Consider the following 16,109-nt stretch of genomic DNA (forward strand, 5'->3'; position numbering starts at 1 on the left):
ATTTTGGCATATCAAAGCTTCATTATAATTGCAATTAAATACTCATATTATAATTATATTTTATGACCAGAGTCGATCGTCTTTAAGATTGCCTGTAATTAAGCCCGAAAAATGGACGTGCTGTTTCACCGACAATTTATTTTACATAATTGACATAGTTAAGGATGTTTTTGTCTAAAATGTGGTACATATATAAAGTTTGATGATCCGAGTGTGATTTCCATACTTATGTACTCTGATAGTGATAGTTTTAATAAAACGGCCATTTAGCGGTTTGTCAAGTAAATGAAGACTTTTTTAGATGAGGTTCTCTCCCTTTAGCTGTTGAATCTACTGTTAACGTTGTCACCAGTAGGCTCGTATGCATGAAGCCGTTCTCATGCTCAAGCATAGATTCTGTGCTCAAAGCAGGGTTCTTGCAGCTCACTTAAATCATGTCAAACGATCAAAAAAGCAATTGTAATCATTGAAAACAGTATTTGGCTTAAGTCTCTTCAACTTTTTTTTCAAAATTATTGACAAAATTATTTTTTTGTTAATTTATAACCGGAACAAGAAATTGGGCTTGAGCACAAAATCCCTGCTTGAGCATGAGCATGGTTTCATGAATACGGACCCAGAACTTCTTCATGTGATGAGTTTATAATTTATCTAATAATCTAATATGTACATACAGTGTAAATTATTACGGATAAGACAGAGGAGATAAACTGGATCCTTAATTTCCTGGTTTGTCGATGTTGTACTAAACTAGTATATATTTAGGACTGGTTTGGAGGTGTTCAAATACAAATACATATTCATGGGAGTTTTCACAAATGATAACATACTAGTACAGATTAGGGAGTCGTAATGCATGTCCAAATAACGGTATTCCGTCTTTGCGTATTGCAGAGTTATCTTCTCTGGAGAGCAGGTATTGATTGTTACGTCATTTGTTTGTGAGAGTAACGTCATCAATTTTTGAGAAAACGACGTAATTTTCTCACACAAACCAATGACGTAACAATCAATACCTGCTCTCAACAGAAGATAACTCTGCAATACGCAAAGTCGGAATATATCTAGGGGAATTAGCTCTGTTTCTAAATCTATAAGGAAGACTATTTACCTGACGAGATCTAAAAATAGCGAAAGCAAACTTTAGGAGATTTGTTTACGCAAGGTGCGCGGTATTTTAAGTAAATATGTATTCAAAGTATAAGAATACGTTGTTTATTATCCGAGTTTCCCCAAAGAGTTATGGATAAAATCACATCACACAGTGTGGGGACTGGTATATTGTCTGTAGTTATAGCTGCCGCTGTATTGGTCTTTTCGTAGGTTTCCTACGCGTTGTACAGGTTGCGGCTACATGTTTGGTCGTCGTTTGAGTTTTTCCATCTGACTTCTTATTCGAGTTAATTATGTATACTCCGTGAATATTTCACAGAAGTTTACAATTTATGCCTTGTTCCATAAATCTCATTGAGCTGTTTCTGGTACATGTATATAAAAAAAAAGCTATCGAAAAACGAATGTGAATTATTTTCTATAACGAAAATCCTCCTTATTTCATCCTAGTAAGTTTTGATAGTTTTTATTTGTTTTTCCCCCCTAGACAATGATGTATTCTGCAGTGTCTTGCTAATGCGCATCACAAAGTGCAATATCGACATTTGAATTTTGTTATTCTTTCCTAAAGTTTAAACAATACAATATAACCCATTATAGTTAGCTACATACAGAACTATGTATGTTAGTCTGCGGAAACAGTGCAGGACTATTGATCTGCCGTTTTCATTATTCAGACTGATATATACCTGACTTATCTCAAAATGGAAAGATGTCTTACCACACTGCGTTATTTCGTACAAGAAAGTGCTGTATTTCCTGACGGACAATTTCTTAATTGAAGAAACTCACACTATTGCTAAAGAAATGAATCCTCAACATGACAGATCTCTAACTAATTTATTTATACAAAAATTGATTTTATTTCATATTATTTCATTATGTATTTTATTTAACAAAATTTGTTTAACTTTATTTCATGATAACGGTCCGAAATGCATTTTATGAGATGAGGTTTGTGTAGAGAAATATTTTCTGTCTAATTATACTGTATGCTCTTATCTTATTTGTTGTATTTTTATTTCACAAACATTTTGTTGAATATTGCATCTTATACAAATTGAAAAGGAATTGGTGACAACAGGCGTTATGCCTATGCAAGCCCTCTCCTATGGTATGGACAATGTATATTATAATATATTTATTTGTTGTATCGTGAATATGGTACAGGTGTGTAAATATGACCTAAGTTATGTCATCCGCGTGTACACTACTGTTTGTCAAAATATTTACTATAAACAGGTAATATTATTATCTGTATATGTCTATTTAAGACGTTAAATAAATATTTCTATATGCTGTTTATTGTATACTGAACAATTTGATAAAAATCAAAAATTTATTGAAATTTGAACAGTGGAGTAAACGAAGGTGGTTATGTGGTAGTGTTGTCAACGAACATACTGAGTGTACACTTAACAAATACTTACCTACACAACTTTCACCCAGTTACCCGGGAGTGATCTCCCCTGCGTTATTTGTTTACATATAGCAACCTGAGAGATCGCTGTTTCCCAGGTGTTACTGTCTTACCCACTCGATAGCAGATCTTAACTTTCTCCAGGCAGTTTGCCCGACACGTAAGTAATGTTTAATTACACAACATATACCATTCTCACTAGTGTGTGGGGAAAGAATGTCTGGGGGGTATTTATGAGCAACACTGGCGCAAGGTGGTATCATACAGGGTAGATTGGACAGGTGTGCTAGCGAGCGATATCATAACGACCTCCCTGCTCGGCGAGGCTTTAAAACAAATCTATCAGACAGGCATTGTAGTAACGTCAATAGTGGCCGTGTAGACTGTATTGTGCTGTTCACATATGTAGACAATAGTTCCGATTATCAGGCACATTACACACGGCAATGTACACACAATACATTAACCTGAACTGTAAATACAAGATAATAAGACGTTTAACTTGCATTTTTTTTTAATTGATTTGTTGAACTCTATTATTTACTCGTTAGGTAAGAGTTACCCATTAAACTGACTCGTTGGAATAGCTGGGTCTCCGAAACTAGTGGACACTGGGACGGGTATGTTGAGATTACACGTGCACATCTGGTGATAGGGGAGGCTACAGATCTACGAATGTTTATTTTTATGTCAATTTTAGCAGAAAAGCCACAGGGGCATGTGCAGAAGAATTTTTGTTATACTCTGATGCCCACTTAAATATGTACAGTGTATAGGAATAGCATGTGACATGTCCCTGTGAGTATAACCAATAAGCGACAGTGTGTATGTTTCGATCCAAATGTGTTTATGCAATGTATGTAAAAAAAAAAACACGCTCCTAGGGTTTAAATAACACTCACTTACTAAGTGACAACCTCATATGCATTTCGATACACCAAAAACGGATCTATCAAATAGATCTTTTAGAGTTTAAATCTACAGGCCGTAATAGATGTACATAATTTCTTTAGACAGTGTCATGAAAATGTATTGCATTAGGTGAAATACCAGTAAAACCGGAACCACGGGTATATAACATTCAACATAAGCAGTGCTTTCCCCGCGGGGAAATTTAGGTCGAGTAAAAAATATATATTAATTGGAAATTTACTGTAAAAAAAAGCAAGAGCGTGGTTATTTTATGGTTGATATTTCCTCAACCTTAAAATAATTAGTCCCATGTGAAACATGTGCAGTGTTGTTATGCTTATCAGTGTTTCCATTTTATGCACCCGTAACACATTCGTTGTATTCTCGACTCCAGCCCAATATAACCCTCACATTCATCACAACAATTCGAAACTTCAACCCATCACTTACCAACCACAGGGACCTGGGAATTAGTAACAGCTATAGTAGGACCTAAACTAAGGAGTTCAGAGTGATTGTACACGTTTTAGTGGATTACATCGACTTTCGGTCAAAATGCTACTCCCAATGATATATGTACGAGCTTCTCATGTCCCTGTGTAACCAACATCCCAATCCAAACCCTACTGCAACTCTATCTCTACGATTACCCTAACCAACATCATAACCCTATCGCTATCTCAACCCTAAAATAGCCCAAACCCTCATCACAACACTGTCGCCATCTCAACCCTAAAATAACCCAAACCCTCATCACAACACTATCGCCATCTCAACCCTAAAATAGCCCAAACCCTCATAACAACACGATCGCCATCTCAACCCTGAAATAACCCAAACCTCATCACAATCCTACCGCTATCTCTACCCTACAGTAACCCTTACCCTTATCACAATCCTACCACTATCCTACCCTACAGTAACCCCTACCCTCATCACAATCCTACCACTATCTCTACCCTACAGTAACCCTTACCCTCATCACAATCCTACCGCTATCTCAACACTACAACCCTAAAATAGCCCAAACCCTCATAACATCACGATCGCCATCTCAACCCTGAAATAACCCAAACCTCATCACAATCCTACCGCTATCTCTACCCTACAGTAAGCCTTACCCTTATCACAATCCTACCGCTTTCTCTACCCTACAGTAACCCTTACCCTCATTACAATCCTACCGCTCTCTCTACCCTACAGTAAGCCTTACCCTCATCACAATCCTACCGCTCTCTCTACCCTACAGTAACCCTTACCCTCATCACAATCCTACCGCTATCTCAACACAACAGTAACCCTTACCCTCATCACAATCCTACCGCTATCTCACCAATACAGTAACCCTTACCCTCATCACAATCCTACCACTATCTCAACACTACAGTAACCCTTACCCTCATCACAATCCTACCGCTATCTCAACACTACAGTAACCCTTACTCTCATCACAATCCTACCGCTATCCTACCCTACAGTAACCCTTACTCTCATCACCATCCTACCGCTATCTCTACCCTACAGTAACCCTTACTCTCATCACAATCCTACCGCTATCTCTACCCTACAGTACCCCTTACCCTCATCACAATCCTACCGCTATTTCAACACTACAGTAAGCCTTACCCTCATCACAACCCTACCGCTATCTCTACTCTACAGTAACCCTTACCCTCATCACAATTCTACCGCTATCTCTCCTCTACAGTAACCCTTACCATTTTCACAATCCTACCACTATCTCAACACTACAGTAAGCCTTACCCTCATCACAATCCTACCGCTATTTCAACACTACAGTAAGCCTTACCCTCATCACAATCCTACCGCCATCTCTACCCTACAGTTATCCTTACCCTCATCACAATCCTACCGCTATCTCTACCCTACAGTAACCCTTACCCTCATCAAAATCATACCGCTATCCTACCCTACAATAACCCTTACCCTCATCACAATCCTACCGCTATCTCTACCCTACAGTAACCCTTCCCCTCATCCCAACCCTACCGCTATCTCTACTCTACAGTAACCCTTACCCTCATTACAATCCTACCGCTATCTCTACCCTACAGTAACCCTTACCCTCATCAGAATCCTACCGCTATCTCAACACTGCACTAACCCTAACCCTCATCACAACCCTACCGCTATCTCTACCCTACAGTAACCCTTACCCTCATCACAATCCTACCGCTATCTCTACCCTACAGTAACTCTTACCCTCATCACAATCCTACCGCTATCTTTACACTACAGTAACCCTTACTCTCATCACAATCCTACCGCTATCTCTACCCTATAGTAACCCTTACCCTCATCACAATCCTACCACTATCTCTACCCTACAGTAACACTTACCCTCATCACAATCCTACCGCTATCTCTACTCTACAGTAACCCTTACCCTCATTACAATCCTACCGCTATCTCTACCCTACAGTAACCCTTCCCCTCATCACAATCCTCCCGCTATCTCTACCCTACAGTAACTCTTCCCCTCATCACAATCCTACCGCTATCTCTACCCTACAGTACCCCTAACCCTCATCACATTCCTACCGCTATCCTACCCTACAATAACCTTTACCCTCATCACAATCCTACCGCTATCTCTACCCTACAGTAAGCCTTACCCTCATCAAATCCTACCGCTATCTCTACCCTACAGTTACCCTTACCCTCATCACAACCCTACCGCTATCCTACCCTACAGTAAGCCTTACCCTCATCACAATCCTACCGCCATCTCAACTCTACAGTAACCCTTACTCTCATCACAATCCTACCGCTATCCTACCCTACAGTAACTCTTACCCTCATCACAATCCTACCGCTATCTTTACACTACAGTAACCCTTACTCTCATCACAATCCTACCGCTATCTCTAAACTACAGTAACCCTTACCCTCATCACAATCCTACCGCTATCATACCCTACAGTAACCCTTACTCTCATCACAATCCTACCGCCATCTCAACACTACAGTAACCCTTACTCTCATCACAATCCTACCGCTATCTCTAAACTACAGTAACCCTTCCCCTCATCACAATCCTACCGCTATCATACCCTACAGTAACCCTTACTCTCATCAAAATCCTACCGCCATCTCAACACTACAGTAACCCTTCCCATCATCACAATCCTACCGCTATCTCTACCCTACAGTACCCCTAACCCTCATTACAATCCTACCGCTATCTCTACCTTACAGTAACCCTTACCCTCATCACAATCCTACCGCTATCTCAACACTACAGTAACCCTTACCCTAATCACAACCCTACCGCTATCTCAACACTACAGTAACCCTTACCCTTTTCACAATCCTACCACTATCTCTACCCTACATTAACCCTTTCCTTCATCACAATCCTACCGCTATCTCTAACCTACAATAACCCTTACCTCATCACAATCCTACCGCTATCTCTACCCTTCAGTAAGCCTTACCCTTATCACAATCCTACCACTATCTCTACTCTACAGTAAGCCTTACCCTCATCACAACCCTACCGCTATCTCTACTCTACAGTAACCCTTACCCTCATCACAACCCTACCGTTATCCTACCCTACAGTAACACTAACCCTCATCACAATCCTACCGTTATCTCTACCCTACAGTAACCCTTACCTTCATCACAATCCTACCGTTATCCTACCCTAACCCTCATCACAATCCTACCGTTATCTCTACCCTACAGTAACCCTTACCCTCATCACAATCCTACCGTTATCTCTCCCCTACAGTACCCCTTCCCCTCACCACAACCCTACCGTTATCCTACCCTAACCCTCATCACGATCCTACCGTTATCTCTACCCTACAGTAACCCTTTCCTTCATCACAATCCTACCGCTATCTCTAAACTACAATAACCCTTACCTCATCACAATCCTACCGCTATCTCAACACTACAGTAACCCTTACCCTCATCACAACACTAACGTTTTCTCTACCCTACAGTAACCCTTACCCTCATCACAATCCTACCGCTATCTCTACCTTACAGTAACCCTTACCCTCATTACAACCCTATCGCCATCTCAACACTACAGTACCCCTAACCCTCATCTCAACCCTACGGTAACCATAACTCTTATCACAACCCTACTTCAACTCTATCTCTACCATGACCCTAACCCTCATAACAACCATATCGCCTTCTCAACCCTAAAATATCCCCAACCCTCATCAAAATCCTATCACCATCTCAACCCACAACCCTACCGCCAATGCAATCCTATACTAACCCTCACTCTCATCACAATCATATCGCCATATATATTGAAAAACAGGTAAACATATCACCGGTCCTTCTGATTGTTGGCAGTATCAAAGTGTTATTTGGACGAAATGTCTCGATGTTAGTATGACAGCTGACTTTACTGATTCGGCACGTTGTGGCTTAGTTGTTTTCAGCGATTCACTTTGCTTCACGCAGGAAACAGACATTATTGAGAAGTCGCCGATACATTTTCTATTACTGTGTTCAAAACATACTTAGAACGTACGTATCACTTACTTCATCACAACCATACCGCCATTCCAACCCTACGATAACCCTGACGCTTATCACAACCCTATCATCACTCCAACCCTTCAGTAACCCTTACCCTCATCACAACCCTACCGCCATCGCAACCCTAAACTTACACTCGTCACAACCCTACCGCCATCTCAACCTGAAAATAACCCTCAGCACAACCCTACCGCCATCTCAACCCTAAAATAACCCTCATCACAACCCTACCGCCATCTCAACCCTAAACTTACCCTCGTCACAACCCTTCCGCCATCTCAACCCTAAACTAACCCTCAGCACAACCCTACCGCCATCTGAACCCTAAAATAACCCTCGTCACAACCCTACCGCCATCTCAACCCTAAAATAACCCTCATCACTACGCGACCGCCAAAACAAACCTACAATAACATTAACCCTCACCACAACCGTGCTGCCATAACCCTTACCTTTATCACAACCCTACCGTTTGTCTTGCTTCTGTCATCGACTGCAACCTATATTACGAACGACACACCATTTATTTATTTTTAAAGAAATGAAAAAAAAAAGTGAGTTTTCCTAATTCCTCTATATATTTCTGACAAAACTAACCGGCATGTGTTATTTAAAATATTGCTAAAACGTAAATGAGCAATAATCTACCCTATACATTAATGTTCTACAGATTCCAGAATGTCGTACGGAGTAGGTTACAAGCTTGCCAGGGCTCCGACCGGAACTCATCACACCGGACCCCCGCTGGACAGTATGGCTTCCATCAGGACAATGAATAGGATTGCACAGGTACAGGGCTTTATTTTCGAAATCAAATCAGGTGGTATTGAATTGTAGAGAAATATTTAAGACATCAGGTATATTGACTTTGTTCTAAGTGTTACACAACTTTTTTTAATGTTGTAAAATCGACATTTATTGAAAGAAAAACAAATGTTTTGTGTCGACTACCGATGAGAAAAAAACATCCATGGTTGTTAACAATACACCACGTGCTATTACAGGTTGCCATTGAGAGGATCATTTTGATGATGAACAACACAAACCTCATCAAAGAGCGGCGCATCAGCAGCATTGCGCAGGTCCAGACCTATCTCCGTGGTTGTCATGATGACGTCGGAATGTCAGGAGACAGGGGCGACTTCTATCGGCGGAAATTAGCAGAGCAAATCCACATAAACTTCAACGTGAACGGCGTCACACATTCTAACGTCGAGGTTGTCGTGGACACAGCTATTCAGTTGGAAAAACGTACGCGAGCAACTCTATCAGGATGTGCGTTTAATACACAGTCAGCGCCTTCTTTTGAAATTGATGACCCTATTCTAGATATTTTGGCCAAAATCGCGGATGTCTTTTAAACAAGACATATATCAACCTCCGTTGTGGTTATCTCCCTTAGAATATTCGCCAAACTTCGCAAATTCGCATCCTTCATTTTCTGCTTACGTGGTTATCATACTGAATCAGTGAGATGACGTCATCGGGACATAAAATGTACTTCGCGAAAGCCAAGGGTAGATAACTCTGTATGTGATAAAGAGCATCAAAATTCTTATAGAGCATTTTCCCAGTGACTTATAAATAAACCAGTGATTGTATTATTATAATAGAGTATGAAGCTGGAATTGAATGTCTGTCTACAATGATACCCCCCTATATTACGGTCGTTTCATATGTCCCTTACTGGGCGCTATATCCAGGTTTTGCTGTTATGGAAAGTGAATTCTTTCGTTCTCCTTGTCTTTGTTGTCTTCCTGTGTAATTTGTTAAAATATTTAAACGAGAACAATCGAGAAAGAGAATGCCAAAATGACAAAGGCTGAAAATACAAACAAGTTTCGTTCTGATATGTTATATTTTTTTTATACAAACGGGCAATATATATGTCAGTTTTTTATATTGTACATGATTTTTATATATATATAACGTTCCTGTCTTGTTCTTTTGTTGTCAGTTCATGAGTGTATTAAATATTTTGGGTTTAATAAATATACATGTTACACATAACAATATTTCAAATTTTTTTTATGTGGACACATGTGTACTTACAGATGATACGTGACCTCTGAGCATAGTCAGACACGTGACAAACATATACTCGAAGGCTGACCCGAAACTCGAGAGAACTGAATCGGTTACTTCCGGAAGCTAGTCTGTGTGTCTTGGAGTCACATGTTTCACCTTATCCGTCTGATCTTTGACCTCCACTTTCAGATGTAATGTTGTATCTGATAACTTCAAACATGTATATGATATACACTAGAAGTTGTATTCATATGACATGAACGAGGCTGGTCACTTGAAAAAGTCGACAGGCTTATTTTAGCCGACGGATCCAGACGTGCTTGGCCGAAACTAAAAGGCATGCTATCTCTATTTTATAGACAAAATCTCTCCCCTGTAAGCTCCTCTGCAATACTCTATACTCACTTTGTATGCGGTGGTCGGGTGGCGCAGTGGAAAGCGCACTTGCCTTTTACCAAAGCGTTCCACAAGGTTCTGTACTTGGACCATTTCTATTTATGATATTTATTGATGATAAACATGAAAACTTACTTTCTTTATCGAGAATTTTTGCTGACGATACTTCACTTGCATATTCCTCAAATAGCAGTATGGAATTTGAACACAATATAAATCATGATTTAGTCATCATAGAACACTGGTCAAAGCAATAGAATATTACTTTTAATCCTAATAAAACTGATGTATTTGCATTTTATGGTTTATTAGAAAAACTTAACATACACTTGACATTCAATAACAAAACGTTGACGAACAGTGCTATTTACAAACACCTATCAGTCTCTTTGAATGAAAATCACATAATTCAAATACAATGTACCGCCATATCAGCTTTATAACATTTGTCTGTTTTACGTAAGTTTAAATTTACCTTGAAAATAAAAGAAATCTTATTTAAGATAAATACTGTGTTCATTAGTCCTAATTTGGAATATGCAGGTTAGGTATGGGATGGTTGTAATAATGTAAATTTAGATAGGTTATAGATAAAATTCAACTAGAAGCATCCAGAATAGTTACAGGTTTGCCTTCGTTCGCAAGTAGACAATCTCTATATATATGGAAACCGGTTGGGAGAAATTTAAGAATAAACGAGAGCAGAAAAAAAGTCATTTCATAAAAAACATTATAATTTATCGCCATCATATTTAAACGACATTGTCGCGAATAGAGTCAAGGAAATCAGTAGATACAGTTTAAGAAATAACCAAGATTATATAATACAAAAGTATCGATTAGTATTATATGAACAATCTTTCCTTCCTAGTACATTAAAATTATGGAATCCACTAGACACTTCATAAAGGACTGCAGAAACAATACCAAAGTTTAAAACTCAAATTTCACGGAATAAACAGGGACACGCGAAACAAGGCATAGTCAATAGTAGTTAGTTTGTTGCTTAACGTCCCAGCAACGGCGAAGTCATATCGGGCCTGACAACAATGATAAGGGATAATTATAGAACTTCATATACCAAAAAGAAACAGAATAGTAAAAGTTTAAAACTGTATACAAAAGCACCAAGCGAAAATGGTCAGATATTATTTTACAAAGAATTTAGAAATGTCAAAGTTTATGATATGAACCAATTTAACGAAAGGTATTCGAAAAAAAAATGGCAAATTTATTGAGTGGAACAATGTTTCCGTATCAGGCATGTCATACTATTGGTCTCGAATCTGGCAATATAGTAAAATACCATTGTATATTAAAAATGTGTTCTAACGGGGTGCTAAGGTTGACCAGTGTTTTGGATAGCACTGACAACCTTTACAATTGATGGCCAATTTCAAAGGTCTTCTCATCGAAATAGCATCACCTGAATAGAGGTACACATGGGAGACGTTGAATGGTAGAATATGTAGGATAGAAAGGAACGTCAACGTATGTTAAGTGTTATAAAGGGGACAGCTGGCCATGGGGCCTGTTCGTTTATGCGGAACAACCGGTTTGTCTCTTATTGAATGTAACATTTTCAGAAATAAATCCTGGCGGAACTGCAAGTGTTCATGCAGGCCTTACATTGCAATACTTTGTCAAGGCTCACCACCTGGAAGCAGCATCAGATTACTGGGTCCGACCTTATTTCATAAACGAGCAACTCTGGTACCACCGGTTCAACCGTTTGGATCGCGATAAACGGAATGCGGCCAAGGTCTATTTGGTTGCTCCAATGGGACACTTAGGTATAAGACACTGAAATAAATATACCATTGACCTGCAATTGTCATTAAGGTTCTACACGCTCCCCTAAGATGGTACGAGAATGGTCACCATACATTTCAACAACCTCATAAGTCATATTTAAAGACGCCATTTAAACATTGGAACTCGATGCTGTATAGAATTTGATTTAAGATTAACATATTGAACTTTAACTTTAGTTACTATAATGATATATAACGGTGTTAGATAAGTTAATATTAAGGCACTAAGACTGATGTCAGGGGCGTTTCTAGGATATTTGAAAGAGGGTGTGTAGAATCGAATCTTTGCCCGAGCGAAGCGATACGAAAAAATGTTTTGGACCTTTTTTTTTGGCTAAAAAACATAAAATAATTGTGAAATGCACTATTGTAACGGTTCCTGACTTCTTTTTTTTTTGAAAAGGGGGGGGGGGGGGGGGGGGGGGGGGAGGAGGCGTACGCCCATTACGCCCTCACCTGGACCCACCCCTGGATGTCTAAATGAAAATAGTTCTACGAGACCGGACGACTTCAAGAAGGTCGTAGGTGAAGTGCATGGGATGCGGACTGGTGTGCATGTTGTGTATACCAACCTCACATGTACATATCGGTGCTCACACAGTTCACAAGCCGATGTTTGCTGTCGATCGAGTTACGCTCTGTCGAGTAAATAATTCTTGAACAGATGCAGTGACCAACTCTGTGAAAATATTGTTTTGTAAAATATCAAGATCCCTATGAAAATGCGTGAGTGGCCGGGTGCACCTGAGAACGGCACCAGCCTCAGATTACCTATGCAACTAACATGCAAATACACAATGCGCTAGCGGGATGTGGAATAAGGTCCCAAGTGAACGTTTATATCATTATATGCATTTATATATATAGGGAGATTTCTGCCATTGTATAAATTGTATCCCTCTGCAAAAAGTTCCGATTTTTTCCAGGAAGACAACACTTTTTTCAGACCCAAAGTGATGGTAAAATGTAAAATTAATTAGTTATAAAGCCATCGTGTATATTTTCTTCAATTTTGACTCTTTTTGTAAGAAACTATGTTCCCTGTTTGCTTTTAGCTTGTCGATAATTACTTTCATCGATCGATAAAAGCACTGTGAGTAACGTGTTTTACATATTTTGTGATAAATAAATTAGTTGTTGGGTTGATTAGCTATGCTTCTCTTCATTATTTTATCGTTGTTATAGTTCCAAACAATGCCACACATCCAAGAAATGAAAAATATTAAAATTGACGAAAACTCTTTAAAACAAATCCCCAGTCTATCGGAATGCTTACATTTTCATAAAATCATCTCTACATACAGTAGCTGCGGGTTATCTGACTGCACATATTTAAGGAGGCCTCACCCTTTCGCAATTAACCATAGGAGGACAGTGAAGCTGTCGAAAGGACGTGTTCCACGCTCCCGTATACGTGCTGTATGTAACTGTGACAGCCTATCTGCATCTAAGGAGCTGACCGACCTTAGGGCGTGATCTGGACGGGCAAGTCACCGAGGGCCCGGTAAGCTGGAGACTTACCCCCTCGAGACGCCAGAACACGGGTCCCCGCCCGTGAAAAGGAGTCTATAAACCCATTAACAAACAAACAAACATTTCGCAATTAACTAGAATTCAGCTGGTTAATTGCGAAAGGATGGAGCCTTTTTAAATATGTGCAGTAAGATAACTGGGAAGACGGGGAACATGAAATATATTACAAGTTGTTTTTAACATGATATGATTTAAATTCAGTACATTAAGTTTATCATAGGTTCTATTAGCTACATACTGTAACATTTCTTTCCCACGTTTGTCAATCCTCGCTAGCCAAGTGTTACGATCCGGTAAGATCTGGTACGATCCGGCTCGATCCAGTTTCATCCACTTTCTGACCGGATCGTAGCGGATGTAACAGTTGTAGCGAAGATGGTTTTCTCCATTACTTCTCAAACTTGTTTTATGTGGAATCTATATGGTTGTTTACAACCTGTTTTGAACATTTAATTATTCTTCAATTGGATTTATTAAAACATTTTGACTTGTCATATGTTTAATGCATCACGTGCTATTTATAACATTCTTTTTAATATCAACACTAAATGTACATGTAACAAAAATAAATAAAATTTAAGTTCAGCTATTCCTAACAATCATAACATCATTGAATTGTTACCGAAGCATTTCATTATGATTTTGATGTTTCACAAAGCCATAATCATCATTGGTTTGTAGCTTGTATGCCTCTCCCCAGAAATTAAAAGAGAAATTTAACTACGCATGATTAGATACCTAATGAACTGAAGAGAATTTGTTGTTTCGTAGCATATCGAGGGGTTGGACTTTAGGGTGACCGTGACATCGTTAATGGAACTTGTTGAACATTAAGTTATATACTTTCATAATAAGGATTCCTTGGATCCATAATAAATACTCATTAAATGAATTTCTCTTTACTGCTGCAGCTCACGTTTTAAAAACTTGCCCCAATCAAAGGTATTGGGTCATGAAATAAAGTAATGGGGAAAATGGCGAAATAGTGTACAATTCGGGAAAAACTAAATTAAAGAACTCTCTGCAGACATTTTTCATGTTTCTTTACCTTAATAAAAATTCCATACGATGAATCCAACAAGTAGCACTTAAAAACGTTTTAAGAGGTTAAAGAGTTGTTTTAAGTTTTTTTTATGATAAAAACTAATACCTCCGTTATGGATGGTATCAAGCAAGATGAAATACAAATAAAAACTATGATAATAATTCATCCACAAATTCATGATACGTGTACCAGCTATACGATATTACTGAGAACAACACGGTGAATATGTAAATACAGTACATGTGAACTAAGTAACGGTATCCAAGAATCAGTACGGTAAACACGCCACAGGTCAGCATCAGTAACACATGTAGACCGACCAGGGTCAGAACCTAGGACATGTGAGTAATAGACAACGCCATGTGCCCTTTGTACGTCACACAACCCTTGCGCGTAGTTCGCGCGAATACAAATAGGATGAATATAGTAAACACACCGAACACTCGATTTACAAGATAAATATAGGTTAACATGCTTTCCTAGTATCAAGGTCTTAATGGCGACGTCACAATACAATGACGACATTTCTGTATTGTTATTTCTGATGTCAAAATGAGTGTTTTCAACTCCAAACTTTACCAAGATAAAAACAACTAAAGTTATCTTAACATTTCTTATTTATTCGCTTCATAAAAAAAATTCAAATCCAATCAGTCTATGAACCGTTTTTTTTTTCTAACACAAGAGGTCTTCAGCTAGGAACATATTTGGAACAGCCTAGCTGCTTTCGCAGTAACCGGCTCATCGAGATACGTTTCATTAAGTTTGCAAAACCAAAGGATGGATATTTAATTCATCTTTCTCCATATTCGTAACGATACGTAAAATATGTTTTCATTGATCAAATTAGCCTAAAGTTTCCCGCGGTGTTAGATATCTACTTCGAGAGTGTGATTTGGCCGGGCCGCAAAGAGGAACTTGTGTCATAAATTATTAAATGTCATCTGGATGATGTTGTACGAATGCTGTAAATATTAAACGGGAAGTTACACTGCATCACACGGTAGTGCGGTACATGTATTTATCATGTTGTATTACATATAAATTGTATAAAACCTGGATAATTTCAATGAATAGTAAACAGTGAAAGACCTAAGTAATTACTCCTACAAACTTTATCAAACATTTTCAAAATGTTCTGACCCACGTTTTTTATTATCGAACTTCATTCATTTTGATAATTGCTTGATGGAGTTGCTTATTTTCTCAAAGAAAAGTATCGCCTTGTTTGGCAAGCGGTGACTCAACTGACCAGTGACCTGACTGCTTGGGTGGAGGTTTATTTTGATAAAATGACCAGTGGCCTGACTGCTGGGGG

The 16,109-nt window shown here is 38.8% G+C and overlaps 1 protein-coding gene across 1 annotated transcript; it reads left to right on the top strand.

Annotated features, from left to right (window-relative positions):
* The first annotated feature begins 2,583 nt into the window (after nt 1-2,583).
* On the top strand, nt 2,584-9,985 carry LOC110453812. Its single transcript, XM_021502980.1, has 3 exons — nt 2,584-2,693; nt 8,646-8,764; nt 8,980-9,985. Exons 2-3 carry the CDS (start codon nt 8,654-8,656, stop codon nt 9,334-9,336), a joined length of 468 nt encoding a protein of 155 aa, XP_021358655.1. The 5' UTR covers nt 2,584-2,693; nt 8,646-8,653; the 3' UTR covers nt 9,337-9,985.
* Nucleotides 9,986-16,109: the final 6,124 nt, after the last annotated feature.

Source organism: Mizuhopecten yessoensis, unplaced genomic scaffold (genome assembly GCF_002113885.1).
Source record: "Mizuhopecten yessoensis strain PY_sf001 unplaced genomic scaffold, ASM211388v2 scaffold7513, whole genome shotgun sequence".
NCBI classification, from domain to species: domain Eukaryota; kingdom Metazoa; phylum Mollusca; class Bivalvia; order Pectinida; family Pectinidae; genus Mizuhopecten; species Mizuhopecten yessoensis.